Raw genomic sequence first — 22,916 nt, forward strand, 5'->3', positions numbered from 1 at the left:
ACACTGGTAACTGGTTTGGCCACCCAGAAGCTTCCAGAAGTCTTTGGCTGCATGAGTGTGTGTATTAATTCCTTCTTCGATAGTTTGGATATAAGTAGCTCTACAACCAAGTTCCCTCTTGGTCTGAATTAAACTTGCGAGTTCTGAGGCCTAAAAAGAGAGAGGAACACAATTACCTGGGCAGACAAGCCCACGGTCAGACGGAGGGGCAACGCTGAAGTCAGAGCAGAGAGACAGCGCGTCTGAAAGGAAAACCTTGTGACCACAGGGTCTGGGGGGCTGGTGGGTGGGGACTGTCTAAAAGTCAAGAAAATGTAACGAAAGGACTGGGGGTATCCATTCTTTACAGCAACACTTGTCCATCTTCAAATTCAAAAGATCATTCGTGAAGCTTTTTACAAATACCCATCCCGCTCCTCAGCCATATAAAAGAACAAAATAATGCCATTTGCAGCAACATGGATGCAACTAGAGATGATCATACTAAGTGAAGTAAGTCAGAAAGAGGAAACAAATACCATATGATATCACTTATATGTGGAATCTAAAATATGGCACAAATGAACCTCTCTACAAGACAGAAATTAACTCACAGACACAGAGAACAGACTTGTAGTTGCCAAGGGGGAGGGTGGGTGGGAGAGGGATAGACTGGGAGTTTGGGATTAGCAGATGCAAACTAGTATATACAGGATGGATAAACAACAAGGTCCTACTGTATAGCACAGGGAACTATATTCAACAGTCTGTGATAAACCATCATGGAAAAGCATATGAAAAAGTATATATATATATATATATATATACACGTATAACTGAATCACCTTGCTATACAGCAGAAATTAACACAACACTGTAAATCAACTCTACTTCCATTAAAAATAAATAAATAAATAAATAAATAAAGGGGGTGGGGGGAAACCCCAAAATAAAAATACCCACTCCCTGGTCTTTTCCCACTAAAGTCTCATTCAATAGATCCACAGCAGAACTTCCTAGACACCTCGGATAAACAACTTGGAAGTGATGGGCCAGCTCTTTTTCTCCACAGGAGGAAGGATGAACCAGAACTTTCAACCTGGAGGCACAGGTCAGATTCCTTTGAAAACATCCCCCTTAAGCACTTACCAGGAGCTCGTTTCAGAGACCTTCTGGAAAATAAACACGCCTGTCCCCTCTCGCTTGAATGAAACAGTGGACGTTTCAGAAGATTTCTAGGGATCCGGCCACTGGAAGAACATTCTACCTGTGTCTAAAGGAGATGCAAAACGAGACCACTGTCGTTCCTCAGATACCGACCTTCGCCTTCTCTATGACGTTGGCGAACTCTCCGACCCACAGGAAGCAGTGGTGGGGGGAGAGCAGGAGGAAGCAGTCCCCGCTGTTGAGGGAAGAAGCGCGAGGTTCCACCAGCCGCGTCTGCACGTGTCTTCTTCCTGAGCACGAGGCAGAGGGTCACCGTATCCCCCGAGAGGAGCACTGCCCCGTGGCCCCGGCAGGCCCGACCGGGAAGCACCCGCATCCGAAGCACCCCTGCTCCCGACTCCCCATCCTGAACAGCCTCATGTGCTCACGTGAGTTCCCATGACCCAGGGGACTTAGAGTCATAGCCTTGTCGATGACCTTCCCTGGTGGCAGGTTCCCAGAGGTCACCATGTTTCCTAGGACCATTCGCAGTGTCCTTTGGCAGCATGTGAATGGGTTAACTAAGGTTCCCTCCCCCAGGGGCGTCAGCAAACACCTCCTTTCCCCTGGCCCACTCATCTCCTGGTCTCCCTCTCTGCACTCAGCCCGTCTCCTACACTTAACAGCCTCTGCGGGCCGGGGCAAGGCGAGGGCCTTCAGAGAGCCTCTTCATCCTTGGGAGTTTTTCTCTAAACTAAAAACTCGAGTCTGGAGAGGAATCAGCTTAGAGGGAAGCACTGCCTTGTGCAGCTGCCAACTCCTTCTCCTAAATGGTTTTGATCTTTCCACAATCGCACTGATGGCGTAGTCTCTGCGTCACACGTAGGCACGGAGGCGGGAGGTTTGCACTTGTCACGGGCCTTTTAAATACACTAGAAAGGGCAGTGGCCGTGCAGACACACCCTGGAAACCCCCAGCGAAGCAGGGGACGGGGCATGCTTTTCTTGAGCATTAATTTACAGCAGTGCCGCCCGAGGCAGCTAAGTCACTGGGGCAGAGGCAGAGCCCCCCTGGTTGTGGGTTAGGGCTGCTTGCTACAGGGAGAGAGGGAGGGAAGGAAGAAAGGAAAAGAGATAGAGGAAGAGAGAGAGGGAGAGAGACAGGAAGGGAGGGAGGGAAGAGAGAGAGAAGAAAGGAAAGAAAGGAAGGAAGGAAGACGGAGGGAGGGAGGAAGAAAGGAAAAGAGGTAGAGAGAGAGGGAGGGAGGGAAGAGAGAGAGAAAGAAGGAAGGAAAGGAAGGAAGGAAGACAGGGAGGGAGGGAGGAAGAAAGGAAAAGAGGTAGAGAAAGAGGGTGGGAGGGAGGGAAGAGAGAGAAAGAGAGAGGGAGGGAGGAAGGGAGGGAGGGAGCTGGAGCAGCTGAGACCCCCCTGCCCCACACTCCCTTGCTCCCTTCCTCAAGGATGCCCATCTCTCCGTCTCGCTGCCCTAACGCCTGCTGACCCTGGCGAGGAGGACAGATGGAGAGAACGTTCTGGTGGCTGACGGGGTGTCTGGTGACCGCGTGCAGTGCGTGGCCGGGGTCACGAGAAGGGGAGCAGCAAAAGCTGAGCTTCTGGAATCAGACCGACCAGGGTTCAAAGCCAGCTCCGCCACTCAGCAGCTGCTGGGGCCTCGGGCGCGTCAGTAAGCGCTGCAACTCAGGGGCGTAATGTTTCCCACCCAGTGGGATCTTGTGAAGCTGATGTGAGATGAGGTGGCACCCAGTGGGCTCTCCAAAAGCACGCGTTCCCTTCTCCTTTCGGGCACGCGGGGCAAGTCAGGCCTCCCGACGTTACCAGACTAAAATCCCTGCTCGTGTGTAATTCTCTCTGCCGCTCTAAATACCTTTAACCTGTAACAGCATCAGCTTTTTGTAGGGCACTGCGCTGTTGTTGGAATTCTGTTCCGTCAGGTTGACGCTCCGCAGGCTGACGTTGCTGAAGTTTTCTTTGCTGGCTAGTCCCGCCAGGGTGACTTCTGAGAAGCTGGAGTTGGCGGACACTGGGAGGGTCAAAGGAGGAAACACAGTGCAGGGGAAGCAAGACATTCAGGAGAAATGACAGTGTTTACCCTCAGCAATCACGCGTGAATCACTCACTCCTTTTTTCTTTTCAAGTTAATCCTGATGGGGAAAACATACTCTAGTCTGATTAACTATGCAGTGAAGCCTTGTGTTAGGAATTAAACATAGGATTGAAAGTGTAAATGCTTGCTGACAAGTGTCACCCTGGCCATGCAGAGGGACAAGAATGGAGTGGCAGTGTGGACGAGCCACATCAGTATAAAATCAGGAGCTGGACTCGTGCTGCAATTCCTCTAAAGCTGTTATAATTCCTGACAGTGTTAGATGTTGAAAACGCCTTCCTAAGGGAGACTGTTGGACCTCTTCCATCCTAAGTCTTTATATGCAGAAAAGCAGGCACCCTGTAAGGCATGGTTTAGTTCTCATCTTTCTCTGGAGGCTAAGTGAACAACTACATGATCTCTTGAGATTTGCTCTCAGATTTAAGATTGTAACAACATGCTGGATTTTCAATGTGGACCAACAAATGTATATGTGTCCCCAAAAAGTGGAGGTACAGTTAAAGTACATAAAACTTGTGCCAATAAACCTTTATTTCTCCAGCTCATTGTTTAAAAAACTACGCATATGCTAGAGAGAAACTCAGAAAATTATTTTGCTGGGGTGAGGTTCTAACACTGAAGAAATATAACACTACCTGACAACTCGGGATGGCATAGAGATTTTGTAATATCTTATTTAGTAAACCAGTTATAACGGAAAGACTCCACCACTTCATCCAAAGACTATTTCTAAAAAAAAACTTTAGTAAGTAGGTTTATGAGTGCTATAGAAAAATACAAATTACAGCAAGAATCTTCAGAATAACAAGATTATGCATGCCATTAGCTCTGCTGGGAAAACCGCTCTTTCAGAACTGGGGAGCCACACACGACCGGGCAGATAAAAGCCGACGGTTTAGCCTGAAGTGGGATGAAAACCTCAGGCCTACCCCTCACGCTCTGTTCACTGCCCCATCCCAACTCTCCCGACTCCCCCCAGCCCACATCCCAGCTCCAAGGAGCCCGAGGGTCCTGCCCGAAACAATGTGAAAAGCACTGGTTTCTGCATTAATTAATAATGGAGAAATCTAGGATTAGGCAAAACAGAGATTTGGGACACTTGCCCATGAGAGATCGAATCATTTGCTCTAGAATAAGATCAAGTGAAGAATTGCTGTGTTTGGAAATGGGTTGAATTGCAAAGCCCAGCAACCTCCCTTTCCCTCCAACCTCTTGAAAGAAAACTCAACAAAACAGGATAATTTGATGTAAGTGAATAGAGGGGCCACACTGCAAGCCTTTCAGTTCCAAGCAGAGTTTCTGCAGGTGTGCACATGTGTGTACAGACACACATGCTCATTTTTCTTGCACGAGCGTCCCCGAGCGCTGTCATTGGCCTTTTCAAGGCAGGAAAAGGAGAGGACAGAGTCACCTGCTCACCGGTTGCCGCGCACACAGCTGGGGATGGTCCTGATACTCACTCTTTTCTACTTTCATACGCTTTGATTCCATGAAGGCCACGTTCAGCCTCTGCTCCGTGTATCCCTGGAGGAGGTCCTCCCTTGCTGCCAGCATCTTCAGGGGGTTTTTGGAAGCCTGAGCCCGGCGCTTGGGCCTCACTGCACGCCTGTGCTCAGCCACGGAGGATGTCAACCTAAGAGGCAGAGCAGAGCTGGTGTGGCCTGGGGCCGCAGTGCCACCCACGCCAGGTGGCTTGCGTGTCTCTGAGCTGAAGCAACGGGCGCCGCGATTTTAGTTCTTGATTTCATTATAATGTTGCAGCTCCTCCCCTCCCATCACCCCTCCACTGACACGCAGTCAGAGGCTCTCGGAGGTGGAAGACTGAAGCCCATGTAGTTCCGGATCCCAGCCCATCCCTGGAGCCCCGCTCTCACCACGCCCCGTGGTCTCCACCTGGAGGAGCGGCCAGTGCCTATGGGGCAGCCCATGCCCCTCCTGGACAGCCCTGAAGGGTGCAGTCCTTCCCTCTCATCACGCCCACAACATGCTGGTCACTACTTCTCCTGCTGGAATAGAAGCACCTCTCCTCCTCCGGGCTCCAGCAAGCCCTCCGACAATGGACAGCCAGCCACTGCTTCTTGATTTAACCCTCTCTCCACCAGACTCAGCTTTCTCTCCGTGCAAGTTTTCCAGTTCCCTCCCCAAGTTACCCATCTCTAGCCTCCTCTCGACCCACTGCCCCCCTCTGGAAAATAAGCACTATTTTGAAAAATATATTGAAATAAGGGAGGCCTACAAAACCAACTATGACCATCACACACACACACACACACACTCAACTCTCTGGGGCAGAAGACCAGACACGGGGAGAGGGGTGGACCCGGTCACATGGTTTCCCAGCAGATTCCGGCTGCTTTTAATGTCTTAAGTGCCTGGATCTCTGTACCTGGAGATCCTCTTTCATACATAACATTGTCGTGTGTGTGTGTGTGTGTGTGTAAACATACATATCAATGTTTAAAGTACATGTAACCATGTAAACAGTGACATTTGGGTGGGGAGAAGATTGAGCAATGGTTCACGACCAGTGTATGCAAATACCCAAAATACTACTTAAAGCTGGGGAATGGCAAGTTGTTCATTTTCTTAAGGTAGCAAATTGAAAAAAACTGAACACATTGAAAAATGCAAAACAGGTATCAGGAGCAGCTTAAGGAAACATTTATGATAACCACGCAGACGTCCGGAAAAGACGGGCACTCTGAAAAATCTGTGGGCAACAGATAAACGTGGTGGATGGCCGTGGGGTTATTAGCTCACCCAGCGCATTCTCCCTGCTTCTCGTGAGAGCTCCTTGACTTTCCTTTGGGGGAACCACCTCCCTCCATGCCCTGTCCCCTACCCTGGCTCCGGAGGGGGATCCAAAGACCATCCACTGCTGGCCAATCAGCATCTTCCATCCCCTTGGCCACAGTGATGGCTGTAGGGCCGGATGCAAACCCAAGAAAATCAAGCCTGGAACTTCTTCTGGGAAGGCTGGGCAGGGCAGCTGCCTGTGCTGGTGGTGGCCAAGGAGATGGGATATAAATCCGGAGTGAGGGGTGACCATCTACCACGTGATGACAGCCTGACTGAGAGGAAAGCCAGCCTAAAGGAACCAGGTGCCAGAGACCTCATTCTGAGCCCCCAGAACCTGAGTTCATGCCTGCGCTTTTCAAGGAGTGAACCTGTAAATCCCTCCATGCCTCTCTTCTGCTGAAGCCAGTTGGACTTGCCTTTCTTTGTGGCAATCACAACCAAGGGAATCCTAACACCATGAACACTTTTCTTTGGTGGTTTAGTCACGTTCCTGCATGAAGAGGGACCCTGGGACATCACTGAGAAAACCCTCAGATCTATTGATCTTATCAATGATTGCAAATTAAGTAACACGTTTCATTGATTTTCTAGTTAGCTGTATTCATTAGAGCCCAGGTGATCCAAACCGTTTTCAAAGTTGAGGAAGAATTTGACATGTCAAATGAAGAAAGGCATAGAAATTTCTGCTAACCAGTGTTCATAAAGTCTGCAAAACAATACTCGAGTGACGTGAGAAACACAGTCACTTTATTTTCATGGCCCAGGCATGTGGTGTGGATGCCAGGCTTTTTGCTGGAGGGGACGTCTGTCCTGGGCACGCAAGCTCTATCCAGCCCGGTGTCTGGTTCTAGAGAACAGTGATTTTGAGACGGGCTGGGACCTGGGACCTGAGACCCTTTGCTGCAGGGCTTGCACCTGGACACACGTCTCCTCAAACAACAAAATACAAAAAACGATAAGGGACTAAAAATAACTGTGCATGTGCAATTCGGCCAAATTATGGACAAAGGATACAGAAAGACCAAAAAACCCAACTGCCACTTCTGAAGAGCTGGAAGCAAAAACAGGGTGTCAGGAGCAGAAGCAGGGCACTGCGCATGCCCCCTGCACACGGCACCACCAAAGGGGTGGGCAGACCACCTAAGCCACGCCTCCGGTCCGACCCCCGGACCCGCCCCTGCCCTCACCCCATATAAGGAAGCAGCTCACCCCCCTCGGGGAGCGAGCCAGGGAACCTGTTACGTGTTCTCTCTCCCGCCTGCTGCAGCAGGGGCCCCAATAAAGCCTTGCCTGAGTTTCTTGTCTGGCCTCTTAACAATTTCTATTGATTGGGGTAGGCCAAGAACCCTGGTTGGTATCAATCTGGCTGTAATGAAGTTCTATCGCAGAAGGAGGGAACGGTGAGAGAAGATTCTCGAGAAAGTGCTGTGTGGAGACCAGTGAAGGGATCCGTTCTCCAGGGGTGAAAGATGGGAAATGAAATAACTCACTTGGGGGCGTAAGGATCGAAAATGACATCAAAGTCCTCGTCCAGCTCCACGGGGCTTCTCGGTAGAGCGGAATCCATGCTGCGGTAGAACTTGGCAAAGGTTTCCTCATCGTCCGGCTTCATCACCTCTTTCACGGATTTCCCGGTGACGGTGAGGACCGTTTCTTGCATCCCACCAACTACCGACAAACAAGCAAATCAATGACCTGAGATTTGTGTAAAAACATGACTCCAACTATGCTTCACTGAATCTTAAAAATGATTTTCTTCCCGCTAAGGTCCAGGAGTGGAGCAGACATGACAGGGATGTCCAGGGTTCTGTAGATGCTTCCTGGGTATCAGCTGGCTTCTCAGGAAAGGACTTCCCGTCCGAACAAAGCGTGCACCGTGAGTGGTAGGAGGGATGGAGGCTCAAGCACACCGAGAATTTCTCAACCTGCTCTTTTTGCTCTTTTGGAGGCAGAACTAGCTCAGCCTTGTTCTAGATCAGGGTTTGGTGAAAACTTTTCCTGCAAAGGGTCACGTAGTAAATACTTTAGGCTTTGCATGGGAGTCTGTTTGACCTGTGTTGCCACTTACATGACTCTGCTGCTATAGTACAAAAGCAACTATTACCAATATGCTAAAGAATGGGCACAACTGTGTTCCAATAAAACTTTATTTACAAAAAGAGGAGGTGAGCTGGATTGGTTTGCCGACCCCTGGGCTAGATCACCATTACGTATAGGTAATAAACTTTGAATCGTTTGCATTCTTTGCCTTGCCAGCTTTGTTATTATATTACACTTTTATATTTCTGGTTTCAGGTGGTTGTCTGTATTATTTTCAACCTATAGGGGTCATTTTCAATAATAGGGACTCCAGGGCTTAGTACTGGATAAATTGCAAGTACTGGACATTTTTATTAAGAGATGAGGCTATTTCTGCATGTTATTCTTTTATTATATATACTTCATGGACTTTTGTATTGAAATCTTTATTTATGCACTAGAATTTTCTTTTAGAAATCATTTGTGATTATAATAGCAGCTGCTACCTTATTGGAAATTGACATATACAACTGAAAGTTCATCAGGCCCAAGTTCACGTTGATTTCGTGTAATAATCTGCTTTCAGGGTTAAGGGCAAAATTACCAAGTCTACAATCCTGATTGGATGACATCCCAAGGGTTTAGTTACTTCTTTTTCATAAACTTATTTATTTATTTATTTTATTTTTGGCTGCGTTGGGTCTTCGTTGCTGTGCGCGGGCTTTCTCTAGTTGCAGCGAGCGGGGGCTACTCTTCGTTGCGGTGTGCAGGCTTCTCATTGCGGTGGCTTCTCTTGTTGGGGAGCATGGGCTCTAGGGGTGCGGGCTTCAATAGTTGCCAGCACGTGGGCTCAGTAGTGGCTTGCAGGCTCTAGACTGCAGGCTCAGTAGTTGTGGCGCACGGGCTTAGTTGCTCCGTGGCATGTGGGATCTTCCCGGACCAGGGCTCAAACCCGTGTCCCCTGCATTGGCAGGTGGATTCTTAACCACTGCGCCACCAGGGAAGTCCATCCCAAGGGTTTAGATCCAGAAACAAACGTGTTACTGGGGGCTCCCTACTGAGTTCATTACCAAGTGAATCAGAGTTTGGTAATCTAATCAGTGTTGACCAATAACTTCATTTCTTAAAAACGTAACAACAAAGATAACGCTTACAGTATGAATTGGTGAAGTCATAATAGAAGACAATTTAGCTGAGGAGAAAAAGCAATCCCAGTTAGGATTTAGAGAGTCTGAGAGCAGGGCAGGTGTTTCTAGGCTTCCTGAGCTACCCACTGAAACCCGAGCCACACTGGCTACAAGCACATGAACCCAAGCTTCCCTCTGGCTCCTGGTGTGTACCTTTGTTATTCAGCCTTCTTAGAAAGGTTTCCAGCCTGTCCAACTTGAGGTCTGATTCTAACTGCATGTCTGGTCTGGCTTCGATATCTGGGCAAGTAGAAAACACAGGTGAGAGAAGCACGGAGGGCTCTTCTGATCACAGACCTCTTGGCACATTGGGTGCCTGGTGACTCACCTTCCAGGGGTCTGGAAACTGGCGTGGTGCCCCTCGTTCTACTGCAGATAGGGGACGCTACTGGGGTGATGGCAGTGGGGGACGCCAGACCTGCAGAGCAGACAAAGGAGCTATTGAGCATCTCAGGAAACTTCCGGAAGTTCCCAGGACCCTGAGGGATGGCCATGAGTCCCAACGGAGATCTAACAATTTACAGAATTTACAAACACGCATGGGACACACACATGTGCAGCTGGCAGGGACCGTGCCCACACGTGTAGGACACCTGCCCATGGAGACAGGGTTTTATTGTTTCTAAGGCCTGCAGCGGCTGTCAGGCTGCCATTCCACACTGAACCACGGAGACAGGAAGGCAATCAGAATGTCCTCGAACAGATGAAACGGTGATGTCTGGAGGCTTTGGGGGCAGTGGAGGTAGCGGAAGAGAAAGTATACAGTCGTCCCTTGGTATCCACAAGGGATTGGTTCCAGGACCCCCTGTGGGTACCAAAATCCACAGATGCTCAAGTCCCTTATACAAAATGGCATATTTGCATACAATCTACATACATCCTCCCGTATACTCTAGATCATCTCTGGATGCCTCATTATACCTAAAACAATGTAAATGCTATGCAAAGAGCTGAGGTGGCAAATTCCAGTTTTGCTTTTGGGAATTCTCTGGAATTAAAATTTTTCTTTTGATCACGGTTGGTTGAATTTGTGGCTGCGGAACGCGAGGATGCGGAGGGCCAGTTGTTTCTGCAGCATCTCTGCAGAGGACGGGGAGACCGGGCTTGTCACGCTGGCCGGGAAGTGTGTCACGCTGGCCTGGAGTGTCCCTCCCAGCTGAGGGGACGTGGGGACCGTCTGGCCTTCGGGGGTGTCACTCAGAGTGTGGTCCTATTAGGCAATAATGCAGAGGGTGCTAAGCTTTGTAAGAAAGACACAAGAGGGACCATTTGTACTGATCTGTGACTGTTGGAGGATGGTACCCATGTCAGGTGCGGCTGGGAGCTCAGGACATGCTTCCACCTGCATCTACCAAGAAGCAGGATGGGGAATCTTTAAACGGAGAAATGGTAAAAGACACATGAGAGGGAAAGACAGACATTCCAGCCTGAAGAAGGCATCTGATTAGAATAAGAAACCTTAATAAAGACAAAGATGAGTATTCTTCCCTAACCTTAGAAGGGATTCGAAAGGGAAGTAATTAGTGCACTTACAGAGAACAAAATGAGACATTAATGTTCTTTGTCTGTTTGTAAGAAACGTGAAACCCCTGGGTGATGGTGCCACGTTAAGTATCCCTCCCAGAACCACAAAGGAAGAATATGTAAATCACTGTCGCTTACAGGGAAAAAAAACCACTGAAGTGAACGGATCTGCCCCTCCCGTGAGGTGGAGAAGGACGTGCTACCGCATAACATTTTTAAGGAAAAATACTGAAATGTAGTTTACAACTTAAATTTTTGGTGATATTCTAGAAGTGCTTCTCAACATGTACATATACTTCCTTAATGTCAACGACATTTAAAAAGTACTTCTTTACCGGAACTGCAAAGGGTTTATATCAGTGAGAAAGTCAACTTTCTTGAAAGATGCTAAGGATAAGTAAAATTTGGTATCACAGGCTGGGCAGTAAACCATCGCCTGCTAAGAGGGTGCATAAGAGGCATGGGCAGATTTCATGAGCCCAGAGGTTATTAACTCTGAAGCCAGTAAACAGGCCTGGCTCCAGCCGACCAGGACACCGGCCCCTCGTGCTGTCACGGCGCGCCCTGCTGCCCGTTCAGGCTGCAGCACTGAGCTCCCAGAAGTGGACCAGCTCTTTCCTGGAGAGATTTAGGGTTCGTCCATAGTGGGGGAGGGCACACAGATTTAAATTTCACGATGTGAAAACAAAACAAAGCATTCCCCGTACCTCTTTTCAGTGAATGCTACAGGCAATAACCAGTCACCTACTCTCTTCAGGAACATTTCACATCTCTCTTATTCAAAGGTGCACTTTGAGTACCTTCCTTCCAGGAGAATTCTAGAATACCACAGAAATCTGTGGCGTACTCACTGTTATGTAGCATCTAGGAATAAGAAAAAGGGAGACAGTCCTAGCGAGGCTGGGGAGAAAAGAGTGTTCTGGGGTGAGAGAATGAAAATCAGGGTACGGCATGCCTCTTGGCAACTCGCAGGCACACAGTAACCCGAGGAGATGGGAAATCTTGGTGGCTACAGCGTGGGGACTACTTCATTCTTTGGCGAGCGTAGGACACTGGACGCCCTATCACTGCAAATCCAAAAGAGCGGTGACTGAGTGAAACACATCACTGTGTAGGTGGTAACAAATACTAGAAAGACAGGGTACAGTTCTTCCATTAGATTGAAAGTACAAGAAAATTATTTCCTGAGCAAAGTCGTATCACACCCGTTAAATAAAGATCCCTGATTTATTCAGAAACACGTGAAAGCAAACTCATCCACTAAGGGAGAGGAACATCTCTGACTTTACTCTCCAAACCTGCCTAAGAGCAAAGCTACTTCCTCTGACATTCCTGTGGACAAGGGCAGTGGTATCTGGTAGTAAGGGCCTAACTTCAAATAAATTACCATCTTTTCAGATGGAAGAGGAAAGAGGAAACCAAAGTGAAAAGTCATCAGGATAAAAGCCTGGGCTAGAAGCTGGCAGATCTGAGCTCCGGTTCAAGTTCTCAGCTCGAGTTCTTCTTAACCAATGTGGGCCTTAAGAATCTGCTTTTGTTAACACAGGGATGGGGGTCATGTAAAGCATACAGAACAAACTCAAATGCCACCTCTTTCTGAGAGTAAATTATCTTCTGTTATCCTTGACAATTCCAGGAAAAGTTAAGAATAAATTTGTTACAAAGGATTTTTCCACCAAGATTTGGGTTCATCTCAGTTCAGGGGTTTTCCCTCCCTCCTTCCCTTCCTTCCTCCCTCCCTCCTTTCCTTCTGCAAATATTTATCACGAGCCTACACCGAGCTAGGCACTGTCTATGAGTGAGGATCCTGAAAGGTTTTGAGAAAAGCGAGCTGCAAACCTAGAAAGCAGACACCAGTGTAAGTTAACTCTACCTGAATGTGAAAACCTTTACCACTAAGTTAAGAAATTTGCTTAAACGACAGCTTAGAAAATGAAGGTACGTGCATGTCGGTGAACAAGGACCCCAGATTTTAACCGTTTCCTACAGGATGTGGAGCCCCTCAGCTCTCTGGTGACTTCTAACCACGTGATTCGTCACTTTCATAAATCTTTGGATTCCCCGCTGCAAATTAGTTCCAAGAGCTCAGCTGCAGGGAAACTGCCCATCTGTAGGGAAATCTCACTTCCCTGTGGAAATGGATCCATCCTTTGGACAGCTATTAAAACATCGCTGGAAATAGGGCTTCCGAAGCCAGGGAACTCTGAGTTTGATGGAAAGAGACCTGGGAATTAGCCTAAAAGGGAGAAGACAGAAACTCCTCCTTCACTGAGAAAGGCTTATTTGGGTGAACTGACTGCCAGATGGCAAGAAAATGGAAATAATTTCAAAGCAATGACAGGAAAGGACTAAGATCTGTTAGCAGATTTGCAAAATTGCTTTTGAAACCTGGGCTCCATTTCCAAATGGCTGCTTTGAAATGTGACTAATGGCATTATGCGTCTGACGTCGAAGATGACGGTGTCGTAGGAAAAGGTTTTCGGTAGGAATATCTCACAACACCTACCCAGAAAACGTGTGCACAATTTCAGTGAGAGTGCAAACCAGAGCAGACCGCGGCCTCATGTTTTACACTGAGCCCTCCCCGGCCACGCCCCCTCCGTGGAGGGGGAGGGGGCGACGGAGCGCGCACACGCCTCCTGACCTCGCTTCACCATCCTGCCGGCCACGGTAAACTGGGTGGAGTCGTTGGCTGCCCCGCGGCCTCTGGTCTTCCAGGCGTCCTCTCTCACGGTGATGAGATGCTTCCTCTCTTCAATCGTCATCTGGCTCTCTCGACTTTCTGTGACCCGCTGTTTACGGAGTGTACCCAGAAGAAAACAGGAGAGCAAACCACAGAGACAGAAGCGTTAGCGTGCAGCCCCCTCCGGGAGCCGAAAAGCAGGCAGAGAGGAGCCCTGCATCGTCCCCACACGTCCACAGCCGTTCTGTCTGAAGTACGCTCGGCTTCCCTATTTCCAGCTTGGGTGAGAGATCACCACCACCAGCACCATGGGAACTGTAGGTTAGAGCTTTGTTTTTCACTTATTTGTTTGCAACGCTGGAATATCAAAATGATACTCTGTAAAAAGAAACAAAAATAGACTGTCTTCCTGCCATGAATTTTACAGGGTTTTAAAGTTGCTCTGTTTTACTTATCTAGTTAAACTCAGTTGCCTAGGACTCTTCATCCATTATACTCACAGAGAGCACGGTGGGTCTAGAAAATCTTACCCACTTAAAGTTCACGAGGAACATGGTCAATCATACAGGAAGGAAAGCTGATTAGGGTAGGATGTGCTATCAGAAGGCTTTCTGGAACTCGCGTGCTTTTTCCTAGAGCAACTATGTTACATGGGCAGTTAGGTAACCAGGTCAAGCCCATAAAAGTGACTTTTAAGTCACAGAATATCTGACATTGAGGCTGAGTTGTGCTATAGAGATAACCTACATACATAATAACAGTTCTACCTAAAAAAGGCATTCAAATGCTTCTAATTGGGGTTCTGGAGATAGGTGCCTCTTCAATTTCTAAGCCATTGGTGACACTCATTTGGCCTAAAAGGCAGAAGCTGGAGGTGGGGTGGGTGACTTGAGGGAGACCAGGAAAGGAGGGGGATGGGCAGGAAGGCACCGAGGACCAGTGCAGAGGAAGGGTTGTGGCCAGGAGAGTGGATGACTGCAGCAGGCTGACACAGGAGAAAATCTTTCTCTCCTTCACCCTTCCCTCCTTTCACTACAAAATCCCCCTGGGTATGGGGGTGGGGCACACAGGGGGAGAAGCAGTGGGGAGGGCAGGAGCCATGGAAGCTAGTGCTGAGGGAAGAAAAGCATCGTCCCCAGAACAGAAAGAGCTTCTATCTCCAGGTCCTTCCTACTCTTGAGTGGTGAGATGACCCTAATTCCACGTAATTCTCCGAATCACAGGCCCTTATAAACTATGAGGTGGACTTGCTAGGAAAACCTCATCAAAATTCAAAAAAGAGGGTAAGTTTTCTTGGAAAATGAAGTTTCAGGAGTGAATTTTAATCAAATCAATAGGACACTAGCCTTAAAATATTTTTAAAAACTATAAAGTGCCAAGAAAGTTTTCTTCTCCAAAGATCCAGACATCACCAGTTCTATGGTGAACTCAGTAAAATCTCCAGAGTCCTGGTGCACGGGAAGTGTGGTTAATGACTCAGAAAAATGGTATCCCCAGATCAACAATTCCACTTCCCAAGGCACTTGGATTCTCCTGCAGCTCCAAGGAGAACGTGATGGATGTAAGCCCTGGGATGATACAGCTGTTCCAGGATTCAAAGTGTCCAGTGGTTTGCCAGATCTACGTTAAGGAGCATGCTTTTCACTCACCTCTAAATGACGTTGTTAAACATAAACGTTTTTGCTTCTCTAGAAGTTTCACCTTAACTTTACCACTTAGTAGGGTTGGTCTAGAAGCCCCTGATTCCCCTTATCTGACTTTAAATGGTTCTATAATGCAGTAAGATATATACAATGTGTATATATATATCTTATATATTTGTATATATATCATATGTGTGTATGATATGTATAAATATACAGTTTATTTATTCCCTTTAGAAATTAATAAAATGTATCACAAGTTGCTATTAAATTTTAGAACTCAAAATGTGAAAACAGGCAAGATAGACATCTTTGTCCATGTACTTTTTTTTTTTTTAGCTTAAAACTTCATGATTGTCTTGTCTTGCTTTTCCCTTCGAAGGTTTTCTTTCCTCATTTAGAGAAGGACATAATACATAGTATAGTAAGCACTGTGTCATTTTTCAGGTTTTCCCAGGTTTAGCTGATGATATTTAGGATTGACTGGGAGAGTAAGGGAGTTGGGGCATAATATGAATAGAAGCCCTACCCAATCTATCTTTTACTCTTTCAAATATAGATCTCATGAACGTGATGCAGAAAGATGAGGAAGGGGAGGGAGGGAATGAAAGAGAGAGAAGGAGAAAAGAAGAAGGGGGGGAGGGGAGGGGAAGGGGGAGGAGGGGGAGGAGGAGGAGGGGGAGGAGGAGGAGGGGGAGGAGGGGGAGGGGGAGGAGGGGGAGGAGGGGGAGGGGGAGGAGGGGAGGAGGGGGAGGGGGAGGAGGGGGAGGGGGAGAAGGGGAAGGAGAAGGTAGTGAAACAGTTGGGAAGAAAGGAGGGTCTTAGGGATGGACAGAGACTCGGTAGGACACAGCTAGAAACTGTGCAAAGGGTTAAGCTGCAAGAATGTTTTCAGGTTACCATACTGCTACTGATGGGTTTGCCTCTGTACACCTGAGAAATCACAGTGCAAATCTCACTAAGTGTTTCTGACACAGGAGGTGATACACGAGAGAGAACTAACACGTGTGGCTAGGATTAGTGCAGATCTAAGGGTACAATTCTTCTACAAGTGGAGAGCTTCATAGATAGAAAATACTGTGATCTGACTTTTAAGTTTTTATCTTATTCACCTCTAGTGAAACTACATCACAGGAAGAAATCACAGAATCATGTGTTAAGAGAAATAAGGTACAGTGACAAATCAGCACTTCTCAGTTTTCAAAAATGCTATCACCATTTCGAATCCTGTGCACTGTTAAGGAAATTTAGCTCTGCCATCTCTTTAAGTGATTTCCATCCATCATCAGTGCCCAGAGCCTCACGTGGCCTGAAGAAAACATGGGAAAAGATCTCAACTAGGTTTGGACCTCAAAGTGACTATAATCTGACCTTGTCACCCTTTCCCAGCAACTAAGATGAAAGGAAGGGAACAAGGAAAATCTTATTCTGATACAGCCCTGAGGCACGTGAGGAAGAAGAAAACGTGGGTTGAAGCCTGACAAGAGACAAATAGTCCATTTAGACAGAACTTGTGTGCTGTTTAAATGTTCTGTTTCCCTCTCTGAGCCCCTGCATTGTTGAATATTTATACCAGGACTGCTAGAGGAAAGGATCTCCAGGAACACTGAGGAGCTGGTGCCCCATCACTGGTATGTAAAACATTTATCTGGGGAAATTGTCCAGAAGTAAAAATACAGGATTTTTAGGCCATTTTAATTTTGAAGTGATAAGACATAGATTGCCTTTGGTAAATGTTATTTTTCTTTAAACTTAAAAATATATGGAGAGATAGTCCATGTTCATGGATGGGGAGATGCAATCTTGTCAAGATGTCAGTTCTTTCCAACTTGATTTATAGATTTGGTGCGATTCTAATCAAAATCCCAGCAAGTTATTTTGTGGATATTGATGAACAGACAAGTTTATATGGAGGAGCAAAAGACCCAGATTAACCAACACAATATTGAAGGGGAAGAAAAAAGTCAGAAGGCTGACACTCCCCAACTTCAAGACCTACTGTAAAGCTACTACAAAAGTACCATTACTACCAAGACAGTGTGGTACTAGTGAAAAAACACACAAATAGATCAATAGAACAGAGTAGACAGCCCAGAAATATACCCACACAAATATGCTCAACTAATCTTTGAAAGAAGCAAAGGTAATACAGTGGAGAAAAGACAGTCTTTTCATAGTCTTTTCAACAAATGACTGCACATCCACGTGCAAAAAAAAAAAAAAAAAAAGAATCTAGATGCAGGTTTTGTACCCTTCACAAAAATTAACTCAAAATGGCTCACAGACCTAAATGTAAAATGCAAAACTATAAAATTTGTAGATCACATAGAAAAAAATCTAGATGACCCTGGGTTCAGTGATGACTTTTTAGATACAACACTAAATGCATGATCCATGAAAGAAACAGCTAATAAGCTGGACTTCATTGAAATGAAAAACTTTTGCTCTGTGAAAGACACTGTCAAGGGAATGAGAAGACAAGCCACACACTGGGAGAAAATATTTGCCTAAGACATACCTGATAAAGAACTGCTATCCAAAATATACAAAGAACTCTCAAAACTCAACAAGAAGAAAACAACCAATTTAAAAATGGGCAAATGATCTGAACAGACACTTCACCAAAGAAGATATACAGATGAAAAGATGTTCAACATCCTATGTCATCAGGAAAATGCTAATTAAAACAACAAGATACTTGTATACACCTATTAGAATGGCCAAAATCCAAACCACTGACACCACCCAATGCTGGCGAGGATGTGGAGCAACAGGAACTCTCATCCATTGCTGGTGGGAATGCAAAACGGTGCAGCCACTTGGGAAGACAGTTTAGCAGTTTCTTACACAACTAAACATACTCTTACCATAAGATCCAGCAATCATACTCTTTGGTATCCAAATGAGTTGAAAACTTATGTCCATACAAAAACCTGCAATGGATGTTTAGAGCAGTTTAATTCACAATTGCCAAAACTTGGAAGCAACCAAGATGACCTTCAGTAAGCAAATGGATAAATAAACTGGTCCATCCAGACAAGGACTATTATTTAGTGGTAAAAAGAAGTGAGTTATCAAGCCATGAAAATACATGGGGGAACCTTAAATGCATATTACTAAGTGAAAGAAGCCAATCTGAAAAGGCTATATGCTGTACGATTCTAACAATATGACATTCTGGAAAAGACCAAAACTATGGAGACAGTAAAAACATCAGTGGTTGCCAAGGGAAGGAAGAGGGGGGGAAGAGGTAGGGATGAAGAGGCAGAGCACAGAGGGTTTTTGTTTTCTGTTTGTTTAGTTGTTTTTTTTTTTGGCTGCGCTCCACGGTACATGGGATCTTAGTTCCTCAACCAAGGATCGAACCTGCACCCACTGCAGTGGAAGCGTGGAGTCTCGACCACCGGACCGCCAGGGAAGTCACCACAGAGGGTTTTTAGGGCAGTGAAACTACTCTGTATAATGTTACAATGATGGATACATGTCATTATACATTTGTCAAAATCCAGAGAATGTACGACACCAAGAGTGAACCCAAATATAAATTATGGACACTGAGGGATAACAACTTGTCAACTGTAATAAGCATGCCATCCGGTGGGGTATGCTGATCATGGGGGAGGCTGTGTGTGTGTGTGTGGGGGGGGGTTAGGGTAAGTCTCTGCACTTCCTGTTCAATTTTGCTGTGACCCTAAAACTGCCCTAAAAAGTAAAGTCTATAAAAAAAGTATACTATATATATATATATATATATACACACACACACACATGTGTATTATATAATATACATAATTTATATTTAAAGACTTCAGTAATATATCTTTTCTTTTAAAGTTTAACACTGACTTATTTAGAAGAAAACAGGCATTTCCCCCCTTAGTGATGCAACAGCAGGTTCGCTCCAGACCTCAGCCTCTTTTCTGGGGTGGACACCGGCTGGCTATGCAGGCTGGGCTCCCACAGACCCGCATTCCTAACTTCAGAGGAAAGGCGCTAAGAAGAGTGAGGGAAAGGCCGCCTTCGGGAGAAGAAACGGGGAGTTTCCACTTGTGAAGATGCCAGATGAAGCCGGGAGGACCCACCAGACCCTTCCTCTGGCTGAAACCCTGTGCCTCTCCCTCAAAGACCTGTTTTGTCACCACTAGTCCTAAAGGAACAGAACAGTCATGATATTTCTAGTTGGAGGCTACCTGAGAGGCGTGGTCCCAGGGCTGATGAGGAGACAGAAGCCCCAAGACGGGAATGACTGGCCAGGTCCCACAGACGGAGGGCAACTAGCACCTGGGGCTCGTGGCAAAGGGGATGCAGCCACTGTTTCTAGCTACTCTGACCCCAGGGACATTCCAAGGGGAATAACGAACAATCACTGGTATGTTTAGCTTTAAACATCATCACGTATTATGTACCGACGTATCATATCAGCCCAGGCTAGGTCTCCCTTCTGCGGTGGGGTTCAGACGGGGTGCAGTGGAGGTGGAGAGTGGGGAAGGAGGGCTGTGGTTGCCATGCCAACAGCACCGTGGCAGCCAGCTCCCATCAGGACCACCTCTTCCACCCTGTCTCTTGCATGCCCCAAAGTGCCTGGGCCACCTCCTCCTACTTTATCAAGATAACCCCGGGGTCCTTCTTGGGCTCCTGACTCAATTTAGGATATAAACCTTGGAGATTAAAATGGGGAACTTTCCTCTTCAACCAGTTACATGACTATGAGATGAATTAATACCACAGGTCTCCCTAGGGGTCTGAGCGAAAGTTGAGATGTGGGTGACTGACCCTAAATATATGAAGTAGCGATTACATCTGCACACACACGCGCGCGCGCGCGCGCACACACACACACACACACACACACACACACACACACACAGAAATGCAGCAAAAGAGTTACTTCCCCAAATGAAACAAGTTTCTCCCTGCTGCTCAGAAATTGCAATGAGGCTTAATACGTGTAGGCAATTCCTCACCTGATTAATAGATACAAAAGACAGGTATTTATGGGCAGCAGGTATAGCAGGAGAATAAGTAGAAGCATATACAGGTTCCTATAGAGCAAAGCAAGAGGATTAGAGGTGAAAAGAGAAGATTTATCACAGCGGGGTGGGGAAGGGGGAGGGACAAAAACACGGATTTCTCTCACAGAAAGTTAATCTACTCATTGCAATTTCAATTCTCTTCCCAAAAGAGTCCGTCCTACTTGTTTATTTTTGTAGAATGCTAACAGAAATCCCCACACAAGCACAGTAAATATACCCAAGTCAGCTCTGTGCAGTAACTGAGTTACTGGCAAGATTACTGCAGTTTACAGAAGATATTCCATGACCTACAGGGAAACCCTGACTTTCGTGGACCGTTTGAACATCGAATATAAAGTATCTTCTTTAACGTCTTTCAAGTTTTTTCATTCTATGGTTGAAACAAAATTTCAGGAAACAGGATAGCGCCCCACTCTGGATCAAGGTGGCATCTTGCCTCGGGATAAGAAAACCAAACAGAGAGGGGCACCAAGGGGAAGCGTCGGGGATGAGAGTTCCATGTGGCGAGGAGATCTACGTGAGAGTCAGGCTTACCCAAAGCAGATTAGAAATGGCATTATCATCTGTAACTCCTCCTTCTTCCTACAGGTTAAAACAAACAGGAGACATTGCAGAGTGCTGGAAGGGTAGGATCGGGTTATGGTGTCACAATCGTTTTCAAGAACTCTGTGCTGGGTGCCAGGAGAAGCATGCACATGCCCACACGATCGGGTGGCACAAACACCGAGTGAACCCATCACTCGCCAGCGGGATAATAATCTTTAATTGGAGGTCATACCAACAGCCTTCCTTGCCCTCTTACCCTCAACTGACCTCATGCTCTTGAACTGTGATTTCAAATTTCAGTGACAGAGCCAATCAGAGCACGAATGTGGCAGACTGACCTTCCTAGAATTTTCAAGGACTTGTTCTGGGGACATCACAAACCTTAGTTTGATTCACTGACTTGACACGCTGATGGCAGCACAGCCAGATATCAAATCCTGATCTGTGACTCAGATGTGGACTCGGGCTTGTAACCACAAACTCTATACAGGGTTTTTATTTCCTGGAAAAAGTCTGAAACATTGATGATTATCTTGACCAAAGGGCACAGGAGTCACTGTCTCTGCCTTAAATACTGAAGATGCCAAAATGGGGTTGGAATTTTAAATAATGATTTGGTGAAAATACATAACTGCAATTTAGTTGAAACAAAGAGACTCCGGCCAAATCCCTTTTCTTTCAAACTTGGCTTCATTTCATTTCTCTCACTCTCGGGATGGGATGCGTCACCCTGGAGGAAACTCTCCACACACCATATGCTCCAGTGGACGCATTCCCTGCACTACGAGCCCGGCCGTACCTACAAACCAACGGGCTTTGCCATCTTTAGAACTAATTCTATACACGACAAGGGCAAAAGTGTGTAAGTCAGGTTAGCAATGCCCTAAACCACGAACAGGAGGAAGGGAAGAGGGATGGCGAGAGAGAGAAAGAACCCAAGCTGTTTGTCGTAGGAAACGACAGGGTCTGCGAAGTAAATGATCAGCCCTGTTAAGCTCCAAATCATCAATCCTGATTCTGGGGGATAAATTTGGAAAGCAAGGACCTGATGTTACGTGACATCAGCTCTTGCGACATGACTGATCTTTTAGAAGGGAAAGGAAAACTCTAACTAACCTAAAATCTAACCTCAAATCTATTCATGGACCAAAAGAGTATTTTCTTCCATGTAGGACCCCCAGTGAGATGCGGGTTAGAGCACCAAAAATTTGTTTTGTTTTAGGACAAACCCTTTGACAGAAACAAAAACTGTTTTAGATTTTCAAGGCATCCTTTACATCATTTTTTTTAATGTGGCTGCATGACAATCTCTAATTACTCGTGTGGCTCGCATTATATTTACTGGACGGCGTGGATTTTCACAGGGGAAGTGATTTATAGAGAGGCCGGTCTCCATCTCCTGCTTCCTCTGTTTCTCCACAGGCTGTAACTCGTGGGACCCTGCTCACTGCACACAAAAGCTCGAGGAGGCCAAACGGTAAAATGTTTCGTAACCACGAATTATGTGCGTTTGATGAACTCAGAAACTGTGCAGGAAGTGATGACCTGACTGTAAATCTAGTCCCTTGTCCCTTGGTGCAAAAGATGGAAGGTTCCAGAGCTTGTGCCCCTAGCAAGTCTAGCTCCAGCCCAGGCAGCAAGCTCCCATCTGCATGGAGCACGTGTCATGAATGTCCTTCCTCCTCCAGAGAAGCGTCTGGACACCCAGCAAGCCCTGGCCATGTCTCAAGCACCTCCCCCCGCCACCAGCTACCTGGGGGACTTGTCTTAAGGCAGATCAGGTTCAAGGCAGCTCTGCTGCTTCATCTGAGCTGGCGAAGGCGTGGCTGAAATACACAGCCCGCCCTTGGGAAGACATGAAGCCAAGGGCTTATCAGAGGCCGTGGGAAAACCACCTGACCTCAACAGAACTTGTGATTTCCCAATGCTTGCTAGAAAAACTGAAAATAGATGGGCTTATTTTAACTTCAAAGAGCTTATTGTCTTGGGCCGAAGTGAACTAGGTCTCGGAGCAGGAGAGCGACGGTGAGTTCACTGCTGGTGCAGAACCCGCCGCGTCCGTGAGCCCAAGACACCACTTCCCACTCAAGCCAGGGCTGCCGCGGACTGGGTTTTCCACCCCAGGGGCAACCGCGGTCCCCTTCTCCCATCTCTTGCCTCCTAAGAACCTCTGCCTAGTGTTAAGGCCGTTCTGTTCTCACCCGCTACTCCCAGCCTTCTGGGCTACCCAGC

The 22,916-nt window shown here is 46.8% G+C and overlaps 1 protein-coding gene across 9 annotated transcripts in view; it reads right to left on the reverse strand.

Moving 5' to 3' along the window:
- The window catches only part of SVIL (supervillin), a 237,994-nt gene that overhangs the window by 26,057 nt on the left and 189,021 nt on the right, over positions 1 to 22,916 (reverse strand). For all 9 annotated transcript variants that reach the window (XM_068562693.1, XM_068562721.1, XM_068562711.1 and 6 more), the window contains 8 exons: positions 13,424 to 13,571; positions 9,584 to 9,673; positions 9,409 to 9,495; positions 7,540 to 7,717; positions 4,711 to 4,883; positions 3,011 to 3,166; positions 1,300 to 1,436; positions 3 to 150 (listed from right to left, as the gene is read on the reverse strand). In XM_068562693.1, the coding sequence (XP_068418794.1) occupies positions 3 to 150; positions 1,300 to 1,436; positions 3,011 to 3,166; positions 4,711 to 4,883; positions 7,540 to 7,717; positions 9,409 to 9,495; positions 9,584 to 9,673; positions 13,424 to 13,571 (1,117 nt within the window). The remainder of the gene's footprint in view (positions 1 to 2; positions 151 to 1,299; positions 1,437 to 3,010; positions 3,167 to 4,710; positions 4,884 to 7,539; positions 7,718 to 9,408; positions 9,496 to 9,583; positions 9,674 to 13,423; positions 13,572 to 22,916) is intronic.

The sequence above is a fragment of the Eschrichtius robustus genome, chromosome 1 (genome assembly GCF_028021215.1).
Source record: "Eschrichtius robustus isolate mEscRob2 chromosome 1, mEscRob2.pri, whole genome shotgun sequence".
Lineage (NCBI taxonomy): Eukaryota > Metazoa > Chordata > Mammalia > Artiodactyla > Eschrichtiidae > Eschrichtius > Eschrichtius robustus.